The 16181-nt window shown below is 39.9% G+C and overlaps 1 protein-coding gene and 1 long non-coding RNA gene across 2 annotated transcripts in view; one reads left to right on the top strand and one right to left on the bottom strand.

The window, feature by feature from the left end:
- Positions 1-4448, top strand: part of LOC123147796 (pre-rRNA-processing protein TSR1 homolog) — a 10556-nt gene extending 6108 nt beyond the window's left edge. Inside the window, exons 15-21 of the mRNA XM_044567113.1 lie at positions 1028-1131; positions 1230-1489; positions 1947-2033; positions 2194-2421; positions 3640-3718; positions 3798-3861; positions 3948-4448. Coding sequence (XP_044423048.1) covers positions 1028-1131; positions 1230-1489; positions 1947-2033; positions 2194-2421; positions 3640-3718; positions 3798-3861; positions 3948-4060 — 935 coding nt within the window. The 3' untranslated portion in view covers positions 4061-4448. The remainder of the gene's footprint in view (positions 1-1027; positions 1132-1229; positions 1490-1946; positions 2034-2193; positions 2422-3639; positions 3719-3797; positions 3862-3947) is intronic.
- A 1739-nt stretch (positions 4449-6187) lies between these two features.
- On the bottom strand, positions 6188-8170 carry LOC123154893 (uncharacterized). Its single transcript, XR_006477109.1, has 4 exons — positions 8056-8170; positions 6828-7117; positions 6536-6740; positions 6188-6463 (listed from the first exon to the last, which is right to left on the bottom strand). It is a non-coding gene; the product is annotated as an uncharacterized lncRNA (long non-coding RNA).
- Positions 8171-16181: the final 8011 nt, after the last annotated feature.

The raw sequence follows: 16181 nt of genomic DNA, 5'->3' as shown, positions 1-16181 counted from the left end.
TTACTCATGACGACATAACTGATTCTTGATCTTGCCAATTCATGAAGTATTGTGTTCTCCAGTAGGAAAAAAGAAGGAATTAGTCAGATTAGGTGAAGACTGGTCATAACTCATAATAACCTGACAAAACTCGGTTTTGGAGAACCCAGATTGTAATAGTCTTTATTCTTGAGATCTTTTTGAGGACACTACATGTTTCAAAAGCATATTCTATGCTATTTTGCAATATGGAGAGTTGGTGTTGTCAGAAATTAATCTTTGGTATCACAGATGACAGCATGAATTAGGAAGCTAATTTTATTTCCTTTTATCACCCTATTATTGGCGTGTTATTAATTATTAATTTTGAAGAGCTATGGTTGCTTTGGGTTTCTTATGTGAAGGAACATAAGAGTAAATTCCCTATAACCATAACTTTTGGGCCAATGTTAACGCACGCAGCCACTATTTAAATTTCATTGCCGTGATCCTCAAGCTACTACCACCAATGAACCCGTGTGCCACCCTGTTCATGGACCTACACCGCTTACTCGTGGCCCTCAAACCGCGACGATGATAGCTGTGCCAACTGCCACCACTATCGGCACTTGCTAGTGTGCTGACATGTGGGATGGAAGAGGGTTCTATCTGTCATATCCCATTGTATTTAATTTAGGTGGCAGAACTGGGTTTCTTGACCCATTGCCCCAAAAGTTATCATTATATGAAGCTAAGTTAAATGGTTATGCGTGTCCATTGGCCCAACAGTTGTGTCTATGGAAATTACTTGAAGATAAAAATGGGCCATTAAAATATTGTGGATAAAGAACCTGGGCTTGGAACTGCCAAGACCAAGATTCTTGTTAGAATCATTGTGTCAATGTACTAACTCCTTGGAGGGGTCACCCAGGAATCAACTTAAGTCTCTAGTCTTATTAATTGTTCCAGTTGATTCCTGTTTGGTTGACTTCTAGCTCCAGGTTTGTTACTATCCCTATACACTATGTGATTCCTAAATATGACATGCATATCTTATATATTGTTTCAGAATTTCCTGATGAGGTGGAGACACCCTTAGATGTCCCGGCAAGAAAACGTTTCGCAAAATACAGAGGTCTAAAATCATTTAGGACATCATCCTGGGATCCTAAGGTGCGTATGATTTTGCTATTACTGCCTAGTGCAAATTTAATATAAACTTTATGTATGTCAGGTGACGTGGTTGTTTCTCCCCATTTTATTGACCTCAGGAATCTTTGCCACCTGAATATGCAAGAATATTTGCATTCGATAAGTTTACACGAACACAAAAGCACGTGCTTGCTAAAAGGGCTGAGCTAGATGAAGAAAGCTCAAAGGATTGTGCCCGAATAGGATCATATGTTATGCTTCACGTGAAAAATGTTCCTACAGATGTTGCCTCCAAACTTTGTCATCCATCAAGAAGATTACCTGTGGTTGTTTCTGGTCTTCTTCAACATGAGTCGAAAATTTCAGTTCTTCATTTCAGGTATTCATTTTTTCATCTACTTGACAAACTCACGTGGTCCAATTTTCTTTAAGTATGCATATACTAAGTTGTGTATTAATTTTTATTGATGGATCCTGTTAGTGCGTGCTTATATGAATATTGGCATGCTGTGCATGTGAACAGGCTGTAACATAGTTTCATTCAAAGCACTCATTGACGATTCAATATAATTTGGATGTTTGGTTAGTGTAAGTTCGGGAGTAATTGTGTTATTCCTCAGGATTCCCTTGGCTACTAAAGTGGTCTTGTGTAGGACGTTCATACTAACTTGACAATAGTAAGCCAGTATACCTCCACTAGCTTTGTGTTGACTGTTGTCTTATTGTACACATTATGTGCATTATCTTGGGTTTCCAAACTTGTATTTGTTTGCTGGATACATAATGCTAGAATGCCCCTGCACTGAGCTTTAATTGGCACTTGCTATTTATTGCAGTATAAAAAAGCATGACTCCTATGAAGCTCCTATCAGAAGTAAGGAACCTCTTATTTTCAATGTTGGATTCCGGCAGTTTACGGCAAGGTAATGAAAGTTCAGCCATACCATTGAGAATAATATACTCCCTCTGACAATTAATATGGATCGGAGGGAGTAGATTTTTTTTTCATTTTTTGTATAGGTATATGCCGTTGCACTGTATAACCAGAGAAGTATCTTACTGATTGTTTTGACCCTTCTCTAGGCCACTATTTTCATCTGACAACATCAATTGCAATAAGCATAAGATGGAGAGATTTTTACATCATGGGCGATTTTCTATTGCTTCCGTCTATGCTCCAATTTCCTTTCCACCCGTTCCTCTGATTGTTTTGAAGAACATAGATGGGCAACAACCTGTCATTGCTGCAGTAGGTACACTGAAAAGTGTGGACCCTGACCAGATTATTCTCAAAAAAATTGTTTTGACTGGGTAAGTTTTGGTAGCATATTTTACAAGGCAAATATGCCTGCAACTTGTACATTGTTTTCCTACCATATTATGTACTTGTGTCCACACAGTTTCATTTGTAGAACTGATTATTGAATGTTATATTTCTGTATTTTTAGAATTAATTATATGTAGTTGCATTCATACAAAATTTGGTTCCCATCATAGTCACGGTGCCCCAGTTGGCTCCAAGTCCCTCCCCTCTATTAGAGGGTGGAGGGCTGATGTAGGCTTGAACCAGGAGGTATCTTTCAGTTTTTCTCCTATGATGAAGGCCTTTTAAGTGGACCTAGTTTCTTTCGAAGTCAAAATATTGGGCGATTGGTTTCTGAAACTACTCTTATCTATACCATTAGTGCTATATGTAGAAGGGGATTCATCTATGGAGAAATGGGAACATATCTTGCAATTTTGTTTGGTTGGAGGATAGAATAATAGAGCTAAACCAACTGTTACAGTAGGTTCTACGCGGACCTGAAGTAGGTGCATTTGTACTTAATTTTACTGAGATACTAATACTATGCTTTATAGAAGAATAAACAAACACATTCTTTGAGGAAAAATATAGAATACTATTTTTTTAGTTGACCAAAAAATGATCAGAAACTGGCTGGTTAGCGCCCTAGCCTAGCTCGGCAATTCTTCAAAGTTCCTCTCTCGGTAATTCTTCAAAGTTCATGTTCTTTAGAATGTTCAAAAGGGGATATATCAGATGATGCGGGCTGCTTAATCTGTCTAGGGTTGCAATCTTGTATTTTTTGTTGTTTCAACCTGAACTGAACAATTGCAATCTGCCCATCTTGGAATTTTTCTTGGGATTCTCAGGATGAAATTGACATAGATTGATCATATGAAAACGTTCTCAGTTGATGCATACACTTAACTCAGGATAGGAAGAAGGGAAATTGAAATGTAATCAATAAAAAATAAAGCCAAAATAACAAGTTGTAGATGGGAGAGCACAGATTCAAATGGTTTTGGCTGAAACTGTTTTCTTGTCCCAACACATTATGTGAGAAAAAAAAGTATTCAGCCTTGGAATTTTTCTTGGAAGTTGTTCTTCCTGGTCATATTTTGAATACATGCACCGCTGATGCTTCCACTTGATCTACTGTGATATGCGTAAAGTATTTCACCCCTTGAATGGTTCTTGTTTTGGTTTCATCTAATCAATGCTGTCCTATTTGACAACTTGTGCAGGTATCCCCAGAGAGTCTCGAAACTCAAAGCAATGGTGCGGTACATGTTCCACCACCCAGAAGACGTCAGATGGTTCAAGGTGAGTGTTTCAGTGTTGTATCGATATATCCCATCACTTTGTCTTCACTGCTAGTAACACACACCATTGTTTTTTGCAGCCTGTCGAGCTGTGGACGAAACATGGCAAACGCGGCCGGATCAAGGAGACTGTCGGCACTCACGGTATGTTTGACTGATCCCGCAGCCGATGTATTGGTGCAGTTCGATCTGGTTTTCTGTGTCTGAACCCTTTCTATTCTTGCCCCCAGGTTCCATGAAGTGCATATTCAACAGCAGCGTCCAGCAGCATGATACCGTGTGCATGAGCTTGTTCAAACGAGCTTTCCCCAAATGGCCAGAACAGTTCTATCATCAGATATAAGAATACTCGTATACTTTGCATACCGGCTATAAAGGTTGCGAACGAGCTTCTGGCTCTCGGTGGATTGTATCCCGTAGCCCATGGAAGTGGAGTGGTGGCGCGTGCTTGTTTGATGCAGCTCATATAGGTCTTGTACCAAGATGGAGGGAGATGCAGCTTTGCTGTGTGTTGTATTGCCTTGACTGTTTTGTCTGTTTATGTTACCAACATGGCTGGATTTTGGGCATACTGATAATACCTCTCAATTTAGTGTGTTGTTTTCTTGCACCAGCCATCTGCTTGTGTGTGATGCATAGCTCTTTCTGAATTTAATATTGGTTCGCAGTTATGCAGAGAATGGCTTTGTAGCAGTGTTTTGTTTCGATGTAAGATAAGTTACGGAGGTTCAGATTTTCCATTGGAAGAAACGGTTGTGCTCAGCCGCTCAGGGAACAACCTTGGAACATTTCTCTTGGACAGAAATAACCTTAAACAACGTAGTATACGATCGTTCATCTGCTTCCTTTTGTTCCAATAAGATTGCAATTGTGTGGCTGGCGTTTTGTATCCGAGTGCAGACTGTGCTTGAGTTGTACTCCCTCCGTCCCAAAATTCTTGTCTTAGATTTGTCTAGATACGGGTGTCTAGACAAATTGGTATCTAGACAAATCTAAGACAATAATTTTGTCTAGATACGGGTATCTAGACAAATCTAAGACAAGAATTTTAGAACGGAGGGAGTATTAAGTCTTTGTAGAGATTACTCTATAGACCATATACGGATGTATATAGATACATTTTAGAGTATAGATTAGTGAAATCTCTCCAAAGACTTGTACTCCCTCCGTCTGAAAATACTTGTCATCAAAATGGACAAAAAAAGATGTCTTTAGAACTAAAATACATCTAGATACATTCCATTTTATTCATTTTGATGACAAGTATTTCCGGATGAAGGGAGTACTATTTAGGAATCGGAGGAAGTATGTTGCACATGTTTGGCGCCTTTGGCACTTCCATCCACGTTTGTCACCACTTGAGGTCCCATTCTCATATCAACTAGCAATTTGAGAATGACAGACATAGCTGCTAGTTGATCTGTCCCATTCTCATATCAACTAGCACTTGTATCCGAGTGCAGACTGTACTTGATTTTTATGTTAGGTTGCAAAGGTTTGGCGCCTTTGGTGATAATATGGCTGCTTGGATCTGGAGAAGATTAGCTTTGCGACACTTTGGAACCTACATTGTCATTGTCAAATCAACTAGAATTCTGACTTCAAAATCAATAGATCAAGAGGAGATGAGCATAGAATAAAGGACGAGGAGGAAGGTGAAAGTGGCATCCGGCCCAACGCCTCACAGCCTCCAAATATGGAATGACCTTTTTGGCCAAAATCATCATATCGGCGATTATTATGTCAAAATCTATGTACTTCGCCTTGAATTAGCTTTTGTCGCACAGCGAACTGTAGCTGATTTTGTCTGAAGCCCAAACAAACAGGGCCCAATTCAGCTTGGAGCATCGAACCGCATGCATAGAGGAGCATCGCGAAGGGGATATGTAAGGCGGCGGAGTTGATCGACCCTGGGACGGGCCAGTGGGATGTGGCGCAGGTGAATGATATTCTCTGGCCGATGGAGCTGCAAGCCCCCTCCGTCATAATTTTGAAGATGGTCGGGTGTACAAGATGACAAGCGCGGTATACTCATCCATTACCAGCTTGAGTATACCCACCACAACCAGGACCTCAAGTGGTGAACGTGGATGGAAGTGCCCCAGCGATGAGAATGGGACAGCAATTGCTCCTGCCATATGTCACTGCAGGAGCGGAATGTCAAAACAGAACAAATTTAGAACTACTAGTAAATAAAAACCTGCAATTAACCAACTGTGAAAGCAGGAAATTAAGCAGAGTAAACCAGTAAGTAGAATCAAAGCAAATAGCAGTGTGACATTTGAACCGGCAGCACATAATAGCACCTCCCATGCCCCACCCAGCCTCTCTAAATAAAACTCCCCCAAAAATAGATCCCAGCCAGCCATGGATGCTGCTGCTGGAGCTAGGGGTAAACTCTGACAAACCATTGCTGCGCTGCTACTCGACATTTTTTCAGATGGAGTACTATCTACTAGTACATTTTACATTGGCATTCTCATATCAACTAGCAATTTGACTTGATTCAGTGGATCAAGAGCATACAAGAGCCAAATTTAACTTATACTGTAGAATAAAGGACAAGGCCATCAGCTCATATCCTCATCAGAGGATTCACTCCCTCCCGTTGTTGCATCGAATTCATCAGAGTCACTGTCCTGATAATAGAAGGGAAATTGTATATCTTCCCTGCCCATATCGTATATCCCTTCTAATGGGTGCCTCAATTCACCCATTCCTTGGTTCTCACATGCATAACATTCACCTGCCAAAGTAAATCACAAAGTTAGAATCTTTTTAGGTCCACTACAAGTCATAAGGTGAAAATTTTGCATACCATATTGATCTTGCTCCAAAGGATAACAGACATAGCGTTTTATCATGCATATCGATTTGACCTGAGCGAAGTACATAGCCGATGTCCAATCAGCTGAGCCAGGCTTCTTTGTCTTGACAGTAAAGTTGAAGTGATAAAACGTCTTCAAATAATGCTCCACATGGAAACATTGATGGACAAGCTCGTCAAATTCATAATCAAGTCCCTAAGATGAAACAAGTGTTAGTCATACTTCTCCACAGTGCCAACAATAAAAATGATTTAGAGCAGAAATGGAGAACCTTAAGTTCACCTTTGCTCTCAATGTATCTTCTGAAAGCCACCATCGCCTCCTCGCTCAGCCATCGTTTCGCATTTGCAGCAGCTTCTTCCTTTTTAGAAGCATAAGTATGTTGCCCTCGCGCTTCAACTGTTTGTGTTTGTTTTTCAGCTTGTTTATCTGCATATCGTGTATTAGCTTGATAGTCAAGTGGCCAATATCCTCATGCTTGGAATAGTTGAGCTCGTTCTTGATCTTGTTTTCTTGCAAATTCTATACTACCTTGAAAATCGAGTGGATACAATCTTCCAAGTTTATGCTTCCTAGATATAAAAATATCAGAATGCGGTCAGCAAAACATGGTTAATAATGTAATCTACACATGTACCAAATACAAGGGGCAGGATGCAATACACTGATTCGCAACTAAATTGAACTTGCAGTAATAAACTATAAGCACTCTTTACTTGGATACAGGAAAAAGTTCATGTAATACACCTTGCTTTATTCACAAATGAACCTCTGATTATAGTATTCGTGTATGGGTATAATACTAAAACCAGGTTCTAGAAGTACAGATGATGTGGGGTTCACTATGCATAGCAACTGAGCTAATCTGCATTATGACCTACGAAAGACAGATCGCATAGCTTCAATAAAAGGTATTGTGTTGGCGTAAAGAAACATATCAACACAGTGTTTTCTGAAAATCAGTATCCATCATATGAGATTATGAATCGACTGTTTCAGCATGCATCACCATCCGTGCTTTAGTCAATTTCTATTGTGACTAAATTGGAGGCTTGGAAGTCCTTATGAAAAAAAAACAGTTATCAAATAACAATCTTCAATGTACGAGGAATCAGTGATTATTTCTATGTCCTGTGATTAGTCAGCGGATAATCCATGATTCAGTTTAGGTGGAGGTTGTGATTCAGAAGAAACAACCCAGGCACACACCTGGGCGGCAGGCCACAGCCAACTGGTTGTGGTTGACAACCGGATCCTGGATAAACTACAACCAAAGTATCAAAATAAACACCTAGTAACAGACTGCCTCACCGCCAACAATAGGTTTCAACACAAAAGAGAGAGAGAGACACCCAAAGAGCGCGTCCCTGAGACTGGGCTGGGATTGTAGCGAAATTAAACTTGAGGCTTGGGCGTACTATCTCACTGTTGATTGAGCCAGTTCACAAACTACAGTAGTATAGATAGAAGAAAATAAACGGGCAGGGAGGTGAAGGGGAGGAAATCTCACCGAGTCCCAGTTTCACTCCAAGAGGATCCGTCGCTGGCCATCGCGAGGAGGGCGGAGTACAACCTAGAAAACAAGTTTGGGTCTCTCCCTCAATTTAGGCGATGAACACTTTTTGTTTTGATTTCTATAGGGAACAGGAGGCCTCCAATCCCACGCTTTAATGCCCGGAAGACCGAAACAGACCGAAATCACTAATTGAGTACTCTTTGCTTGCAAAAAACACTTCTCTTTTTCCAGGTTGCGACAAGTGGCGTGCATGCAGCGCGCCACTTGTCACAACCTGGGAGTTTTCACTTTTTTCGTAGATTTGTTTATTCAAAACGTTTTATCTTTTAAACCGTGCGTCTAAATTTTGAACTGTTTTCATCATTGGATTCCTCGCGTCAAGATCTTTAAAACTAGATCCCATGTTGATAGGTTTTGATGAATTTTTTTTCATGAAAAAAACCGGGCGAAAAAACCGAACCGGGAGCACGGTTTTTCCCTTTCCGAAAGAGACACACCCGTGCCTTTCGTGAATTCACACCCGTGCCTCTTTGTGGAAGCAAAATCGTGACTCTCGTGGAAGAAAAAAATACAGAAAACGCTTATTTTTTCCCTTTCTAAGAGGCACGGCCGTGACTCTCACGAAAGCACAACCGTGCCTCTCGCGGAAGCAAAACCATGACTCTCGCAAAAGAAAAAGAAAACAGAAAACGTGTTTTGTTTTTTCCTTTCCGAGAGGCACGGCCGTGACTCCCGCGAAAGTACAACCATGCCTCTCGCGGAAGCAAAACCATGACTCTCGCGAAAGAAAAAAAACAGAAAACACATTTTTTTTTCGTTTCCGAAAGGCACGACCGTGACTCTCACTAAAGGGCAACCGTGCCTCTTTGCGAAAAAAAACTGTGACTTTCGTGGAAGAAAAAAAGGAAAACATGTTTTTTTCGTGCAAAATTTTTTTTTCGATTTTTTTATCGAAAAGCTAAGGAAGACCGGGAGAAAACAAAAACATCGAAAAACCCTAGGAAAAAACCCGTTTAAAAAGCCGAAAACACGTGCAGAAAAATTAAAAAACACAAAATCCGAAGGGAACGTCTAAAGCGCGACACGTGGCGAATGGCTGAGAGCGCGTCAAATGGCGCTGATCGTTACGAGTCTTCCGAAAGAGTGCTCGTTAACTAGTTGCTCCCGAAACAGAGGAGGAAACAGAGAACTCCTCCCCAGCGCCCATCATGGGCCGGCCCAACAAGAGGTCAGCGCTAGCACGGGGACGCGCCGGTTTTTCTGGTTCGCTGGTCGCTATGACTGGTCCACTGTTGACCGGTGGCTTTTGTAGAAAAATACTATTTAAAAAAAGGATTCAGAAAAATCATGAATTTGAAAAAAATTCATGAGTTCAAAAAAAATTAGAAGGATCTGCAAAAATTCACAAATTCGGAAGTTCAAGAAATTGAAAAAGTTCACAATTTTGAAAAATATTTCACGAATTTGAAAAAAAGTCCCCAAATTTTAAAAAATGGATTTCAAAAAAGTGCATTCACTTTGAAAAAAATATTTTGAAAATCAATTGCGGATTTCTAAAAACTCATTGATTTTGAAAAAAATATGCATGGATATGAAAAAAAATCATGGATTTGGAAAATGTTCTTCGATTTTGAAAAGAAAATTCATGAATTTGGAAAAATTGGATTTTGAAAGAAAAACTTAAATTTAGAAAAACTTTGTGGGTTTGAATATATTCATGCATGAAAAAAGTTTTTTGATTCAGAAAATAATCATAAATTTGAATAAACTTCACATGTTTTGAAAAAATAGGTTCACGAATTTTACGAAAGTTCTCAAACATGAAAAAAGTATGCGCATTTAGAAAAGGAAAAAACAAAAAAAAACTGTCTAGAAAACAAAAAAATATGAAAAAAAACCAACCAGAAGCTTCACAAAACAAGCAACAATCACTCCTGAGAAAAAAACGAAACAGGCTCGCTGCGGCCGAAGAAGGAAAAAAAACTAAGATGGGTCAAGCCCAAATGAAGGAGGGGGTGTGTGGTCCGGTCATGGACTTTGAAGAAAAAAAACTAAGATCGGTCGCTAGTTTTGTCAGCTGTTTTTCTTTCCGATTTCTTTTTGTTGTTGGTCTGCAATGTGATGCAGTGATGAGCTTTTGATTAGAGACAATTTCCTTAGTATGGATGCTGATAGAATTTTGAGTATCCCTTTGAGCTCGAATATGACCGATGATTTCATTGCATGGAAGTACACAAAATCATACACCTTTTCTGTGTGGTCGGCATATTATGTTGAATGGAAACATCAGTATGGAGCACAAAGGAGGAAACACAATGGTCCTAGTACATTTGGAAGCATGCTACATTGGTACTAGTACCTAAGCAAGGGAACATGATGGTCATACAACATGTATGAGCATGCAAATTTGTCCTATCTACCATGAACACCATGCAGGTAAATAAAAACTTGCAGTTCACCAATCATGACAGCAAGAATTTAAAGCAGAGTAAACCAGTCACATCAAAGCAAATACGAGAGTGACACTAGAACCGACAGCGCATAATACCAGTGTGACAAACCATTGCTGCGCTGCTACGCGACATTTTTCAGATGCTGCTCGAGCTAGGAATATGTTATGCATTGGCATTCTCAAATCAACTATCAATTTGACTTGAATCAATAGTTCAAGAGCATACATGAGCTTTCCCGCAAAATAGAGAGCATAAAAGATCTACAGCTAACTCACAGTACTAGAATAAAGGACAAGGCCATCATCAACTCTTATCCTCATCAGATGATTCACCCCCTCCCGTTGTTGGATCGAATTCATCAGTCACTGTCCTCATAAAAGGGAATTGTGTATCTTCCCTGCCCATATCGTACACCCCTTCTAATGGGTGCCTCAAGACACCCATCCCTTGGTTCTCACATGCATAACATTCACCTGCCAAAGTAAATCACAATGTTAGAATCTTTTCAGGTCCATTACAAGTCAAAAGGTGAAAATTTTCCATACCATATTGATCTTGCTCCAAAGGATAACAGACATAGCGTTTTATCATGCATATCGATTTGACCTGAGCGAAGTACATAGCCGATGTCCAATCAGCTGAGCCAGGCTCTTTGTCTTGACAGTAAAGTTGAAGTGATGAAATGTCTTCAAATAATGCTCCACATGGAAACATTGATGGAGAAGCTCGTCAAATTCATAATCAAGTCCCTAAGATGAAACACGTGTTAGTCATACTTCTCCACAGTTCCAACAATAAAAATGATTTAGAGCAGAAATGGAGAACCTTAAGTTCATCTTTGCTCTCAATGTATCTTCTGAAAGCCACCATCGCCTCCTCGCTCATCCATCGTTTCGCATTTGCAGCAGCTTCTTCCTTTCTAGAAGCATAAGTATGTTGCCCTCGCGCTTCAACTGATTGTGTTTGTTTTTGAGCTTGTTTGTCTGCATATCGTGTATTAGCTTGATAGTCAAGTGGCCAATATCCTTGTGCTTGGAATAGTCGAGCTCGTTCTTCATCTTGTTTTTCTTCAAATTCTATACTACCTTGAAAGTCGAGTGGATAAAATCCTCCAAGTTTATGCTTCCTAGATAGAAATATCAGAATACGGTCAGCAAAGCATGGTTAATAATGTAATCTACACATGTACCAAATACAAGGGGCAAGGTGCAATAAACTGATTCTCAACTAAATTGAACTTGTATTAAATAACTATAAGCACTCTTTCCTTGGATATAGGAGAAAGTTCATGTAATAAACCTTGCTTTATTCACAATGAACCTTTGATTATAGTATTCATGTATGGGTATAATACTAAAACCAGGTTCAAGAAGTACAGATGATGTGGGGTTTGATAGATCTCTGGATCGGTTAGGGTTAAGGATTCACGGTGGTCTTTACCTTTTCCTTGGATCGGTGAGCCCGATGGGGTGGCCATGGTGGATGGCGGCGGTGGTGATGGCAGATCATGGGCGAAGTGGTGGCGGTGCTTCCCATCAGCACTGCACTAACCCTAGATCAGTAGGGGATGTAGGTGGGGTGTACGGCATCGTGACGAACCTCGTGTTGCGACCCGTGGTCCCCACCTCTTTATATATAGTGCAGGTGACAGGGGCCCGTCACCCATAGTGGGTTGAGCGCCCCCGATCAGGGCACGGATCTAAGGGCCCGGTGGGCCATTGGGCCCACACGGTCGAGATCATCCTAACATTCTCCCCCTTGATCTCAACTTTTACTTTTGACCTTATACTTTTATTTTACTCGTTTCATAACAGATCAATACATAGAACATGTTTCATCGTCACAGCTCAATTGCCGATAGAATCAGACAGCCACAACGCACCTCTCTGTTTTGAAACAAATTCTTTAACCTTGGGCCCTTTATTGTCCGGAAATCTTAGACTATACCATAAAACCCATGTCGACTATGTGTTCTCCGAACACATTGGGCAGTAAGCCTTTAATAAGCAGATATGCAAACACTTATCTATTGCTTTTATGCTTCAAGCATTTCTACATAATTCTAGACTTTCTCCTTTACAATGCATAACTCTGTGTCAGTGTGTTTGGCATCAACACTTGACTCGTTGTCATATGAGTGAAAAACTTAAAATGGTTATCGCTGTTGTCAACCATTATTAACTCCGGGTACAGGTCTCCTTAACCATTTTGCCTGTCCCTCAGCCTCATATCAAGCTATAAAATATCTTTGCATCACATTGATGATAATTGTTTCATTCTTTGGAGCTTTTCCACACAAAAACCTCCAAGTATGAAAGTTAGCGACAATTGTGGATTTCGCTATACATTTCACAAGTCTTGTCTATGTACTCACAATCTTTTGAGAACACTTATTTCTTTCAGCATGAGGCCGATATCTTTGACTCCATTCCAGTGATCTATATATGGACTGGACATTGCCAAAACAATCCGGATACGTGGACTGTGTCAGGGTAATATATTGAGCTTCCAACAGCTGAAGCGTATGGTACCATATCTGTTTTCAATCTTTTCTCATCAACTTTTGGAACACCATAGTTTCCAGTTCCATTACCCTTGACTATAAGAACAGACGTAGGTTTTCTCGCATGCATACTTTAGAGACCTTTGTTAGCATGTCCATGCGACATTCCTAACACCCCATTTTATTCTTTTCTTGGTGAATCTCAATATTTATAACGAGAGACACTCTACCGAGAAATGCAATTTTGAACTTTGAGGTCAAGAACTTCTTTTCTCCTCCTGCAGTAGATTGACATCACACTAGCAAGTAAGACGTCATCCACATGCACAAGATTGGGAAATGAATTTCCCATTCTATAACTTTGCATGAATATAATTGTCCTCCCATTTTCTTTAACCCAAAATAACATCTGATTCTTTTAACTTTAAATGCCACTGTCTAGAGACTTGCTCTAGTCCATACAAAACTTCTTGAAGCAGTATCCCTTGTGTTCTTTACTTTCATCTGATGTAACTCAGATCATGATGTCGGTCATGATGTGCCACTAACACTCATTGTAATTTGTTCATTCTCTTTGCACAAAATCTTTCGATTCAAGTCGTGCTTTACACCTTTACATATTTCCTTTGGAGTCACATTGACCTTGTAGACCTTTTACAGCCTACTGTTTATGCTCCATTGGAAATTACTTATGAGTCCCAAACATTGTCGGGATTCACCAATTTTATTTCATCTCACATAGTCTCTTATCATTTAGACAAACGGACACTTTTCTAAGCTCGATTGAGCGCTTTAAATGAGGTGGGATCAACCTCGATTTGAATTTCACTAACATAGACTTTATAGTAATCAGAAGTATCTGATTTTCTCATTCCTTGAGACCATCTGTGTCTCAGGTACTGGCACTTCTTTTATATGGGGCTGTTGTTGCTCTGTCATTGCTAAGAGGCAAATTAATTCTATAGTCTTTTATTTCCAAGAGGCAATAGGTTTTACAAGGACCTGTGTCACAAGATCCATGTGTACTCATTCTTCCTTTATAGAGCTAACATCAGGTGTTGTATAGGTCATACAACATGCTCCCCCAGATTACTCCATCTTCACTAAAAATGGTGTATCTTTAAACTTTATTATTTGGGTTTATTCTGTTAAAACTTTCTTGTTTATGGCACTTTAAACATCATCTTAGTATTCCTTAGTCTGCTTTCGGAACTGTAAAAGATCCAGGAATACATCTATTTATTTTCTTTAGGGGTATTATTATGATCGTCGTACTCCCCCAGACGATCACATTCTTCATTAATGGATATCACATATTTCTTTCTCCCCCTCAAAATGTGGCAAGAACTTTTCTGCCACAATTTCGAAAGACCATTCACAACTCTTGTGAATTGAGGAAACTTTGAGTATCTACTTCATTTATCTGATTACTTCATATGTAATGAAGTTATCTGTTAACTGGTATGGGAGTACTTTTTCCTTATTACTCATTCCATTCCGGAAACTCAAAATAGTTCTTTATCATTAGTACTTTTGCAAGTCATACTTGCATATCATTCTTATCTTTAGGTTCGTCTGCAACTTTTATTCTCTTTTGGATTTATTGAGTGCTTAATGACCGTTACACATAAGGTGTACGGTCGATACTAGGAAAGCATAATAGCTACTCCATACTTTTCTCCCAGAGTGGGACACATTAAAAGCACATGAGTCATCATATCTTTCTCCTGTCATACAGGATAAGTCCTTTGCCAGAATTTCTCCCGCCATACGATATTTTTGACATAATAATATGTCAACTTTACCCCATTAATTACGCAGGTATTTTTCCAGACTTTTCCCGCCATGCGGGTTTTATCATAATCATCTTCTCCCGCTATGCGGGTAATTCCCTGTAAGGGACATAAATGCAAGAATTGACTCTTTTGACTGCATTATTCCATCATCAAATTTAGGAGTAAATCCTAATGCTCTTTGACACACATGCTTGATCCGATGTTGGTCAAATTAAACACGCATGTTGCTTGTTTCATCTCAAATCATGTTGACTGATAAATCTTCTTCATATAGAATACATGAAAGACATTCGTCAACCAAGACTCTCAATGATCTATCTGTTTTCTTCTCTTGGATTAATATCCAAGAATTCTTTTCTTTTGAAGCCATTCTTTAGAGAGAACATACTCCCTCACGTTAAGACCTTTCTTGGTCATCTTTCGGGTCACGAATACCCAGCCATTCGCTTTCACGAATGAAAGCATGGAAAACTTTTAGTCTGAGAAAAAAATCCAATAATCAACAATATTGAGCATAAAAAATAACCCCATGTTGGTCTAGTTAAAATATATGCACATTAAACTTTTAAAACCTTCTTCTATATTCTAAATCATCGTTGGGTAGAATTAGAATAAAATATCATCCTTCTACATTAATTCCATATCACCGTTGGGCGGAAATGGAAATAATGCATATAACTCATAAACAATGTGATGATAGTATTTCTATTAAACAACTTTCCTAAGAAATAATCATCATCATCAACTTTATTGCAGCGGGAACAAGAAATATACATTTCTCTAGTTCAAGAGCATTTTTTGATCTTTATCTTGTTGGGGAACGTAGTAATTTCAAAAAATTTCCTACGCACACGCAAGATCATGGTGATGCATAGCAACAAGAGGGGAGAGTGTAGTCTATGTACCCTCGTAGACCGATAGCAGAAGCGTTATGACAACGCGGTTGATGTAGTCGTACGTCTTCACGGCCCGACCGATTAAGCACCGAAACTACGGCACCTCCGAGTTTTAGTACACGTTCAGCTCGATGACGATCCCCGGACTCCGATCCAGCAAAGTGTCGGGGAAGAGTTCCGTCAGCACGACGGCGTGGTGACGATCTTGATGTTCTACCGTCGTAGGGCTTCGCCTAAGCACCGCTACAATATTATCGAGGAGTATGGTGGAAGGGGGCACCGCACACGGCTAAGAAAATGATCACGAGGATCAACTTGTGTGTCTAGAGGTTCCCCCTTGCCCCTGTATATAAAGGAGCAAGGGGGGGTGCCGGCCCTAGGAGGAGGCGCGCCGGAGGAGTCCTACTCCTACCGGGAGTAGGACTCCCCCCTTTCCCTAGTTGGATTAGGACTTGGGAGGAAGGAGGAGGGG

The sequence above is a fragment of the Triticum aestivum genome, chromosome 7A (assembly GCF_018294505.1).
Source record: "Triticum aestivum cultivar Chinese Spring chromosome 7A, IWGSC CS RefSeq v2.1, whole genome shotgun sequence".
NCBI classification, from domain to species: Eukaryota; Viridiplantae; Streptophyta; class Magnoliopsida; order Poales; family Poaceae; genus Triticum; species Triticum aestivum.
The sequence above is the reverse complement of the archived record's forward strand: the minus strand, read 5'-3'. Positions and strand labels throughout refer to the sequence as shown.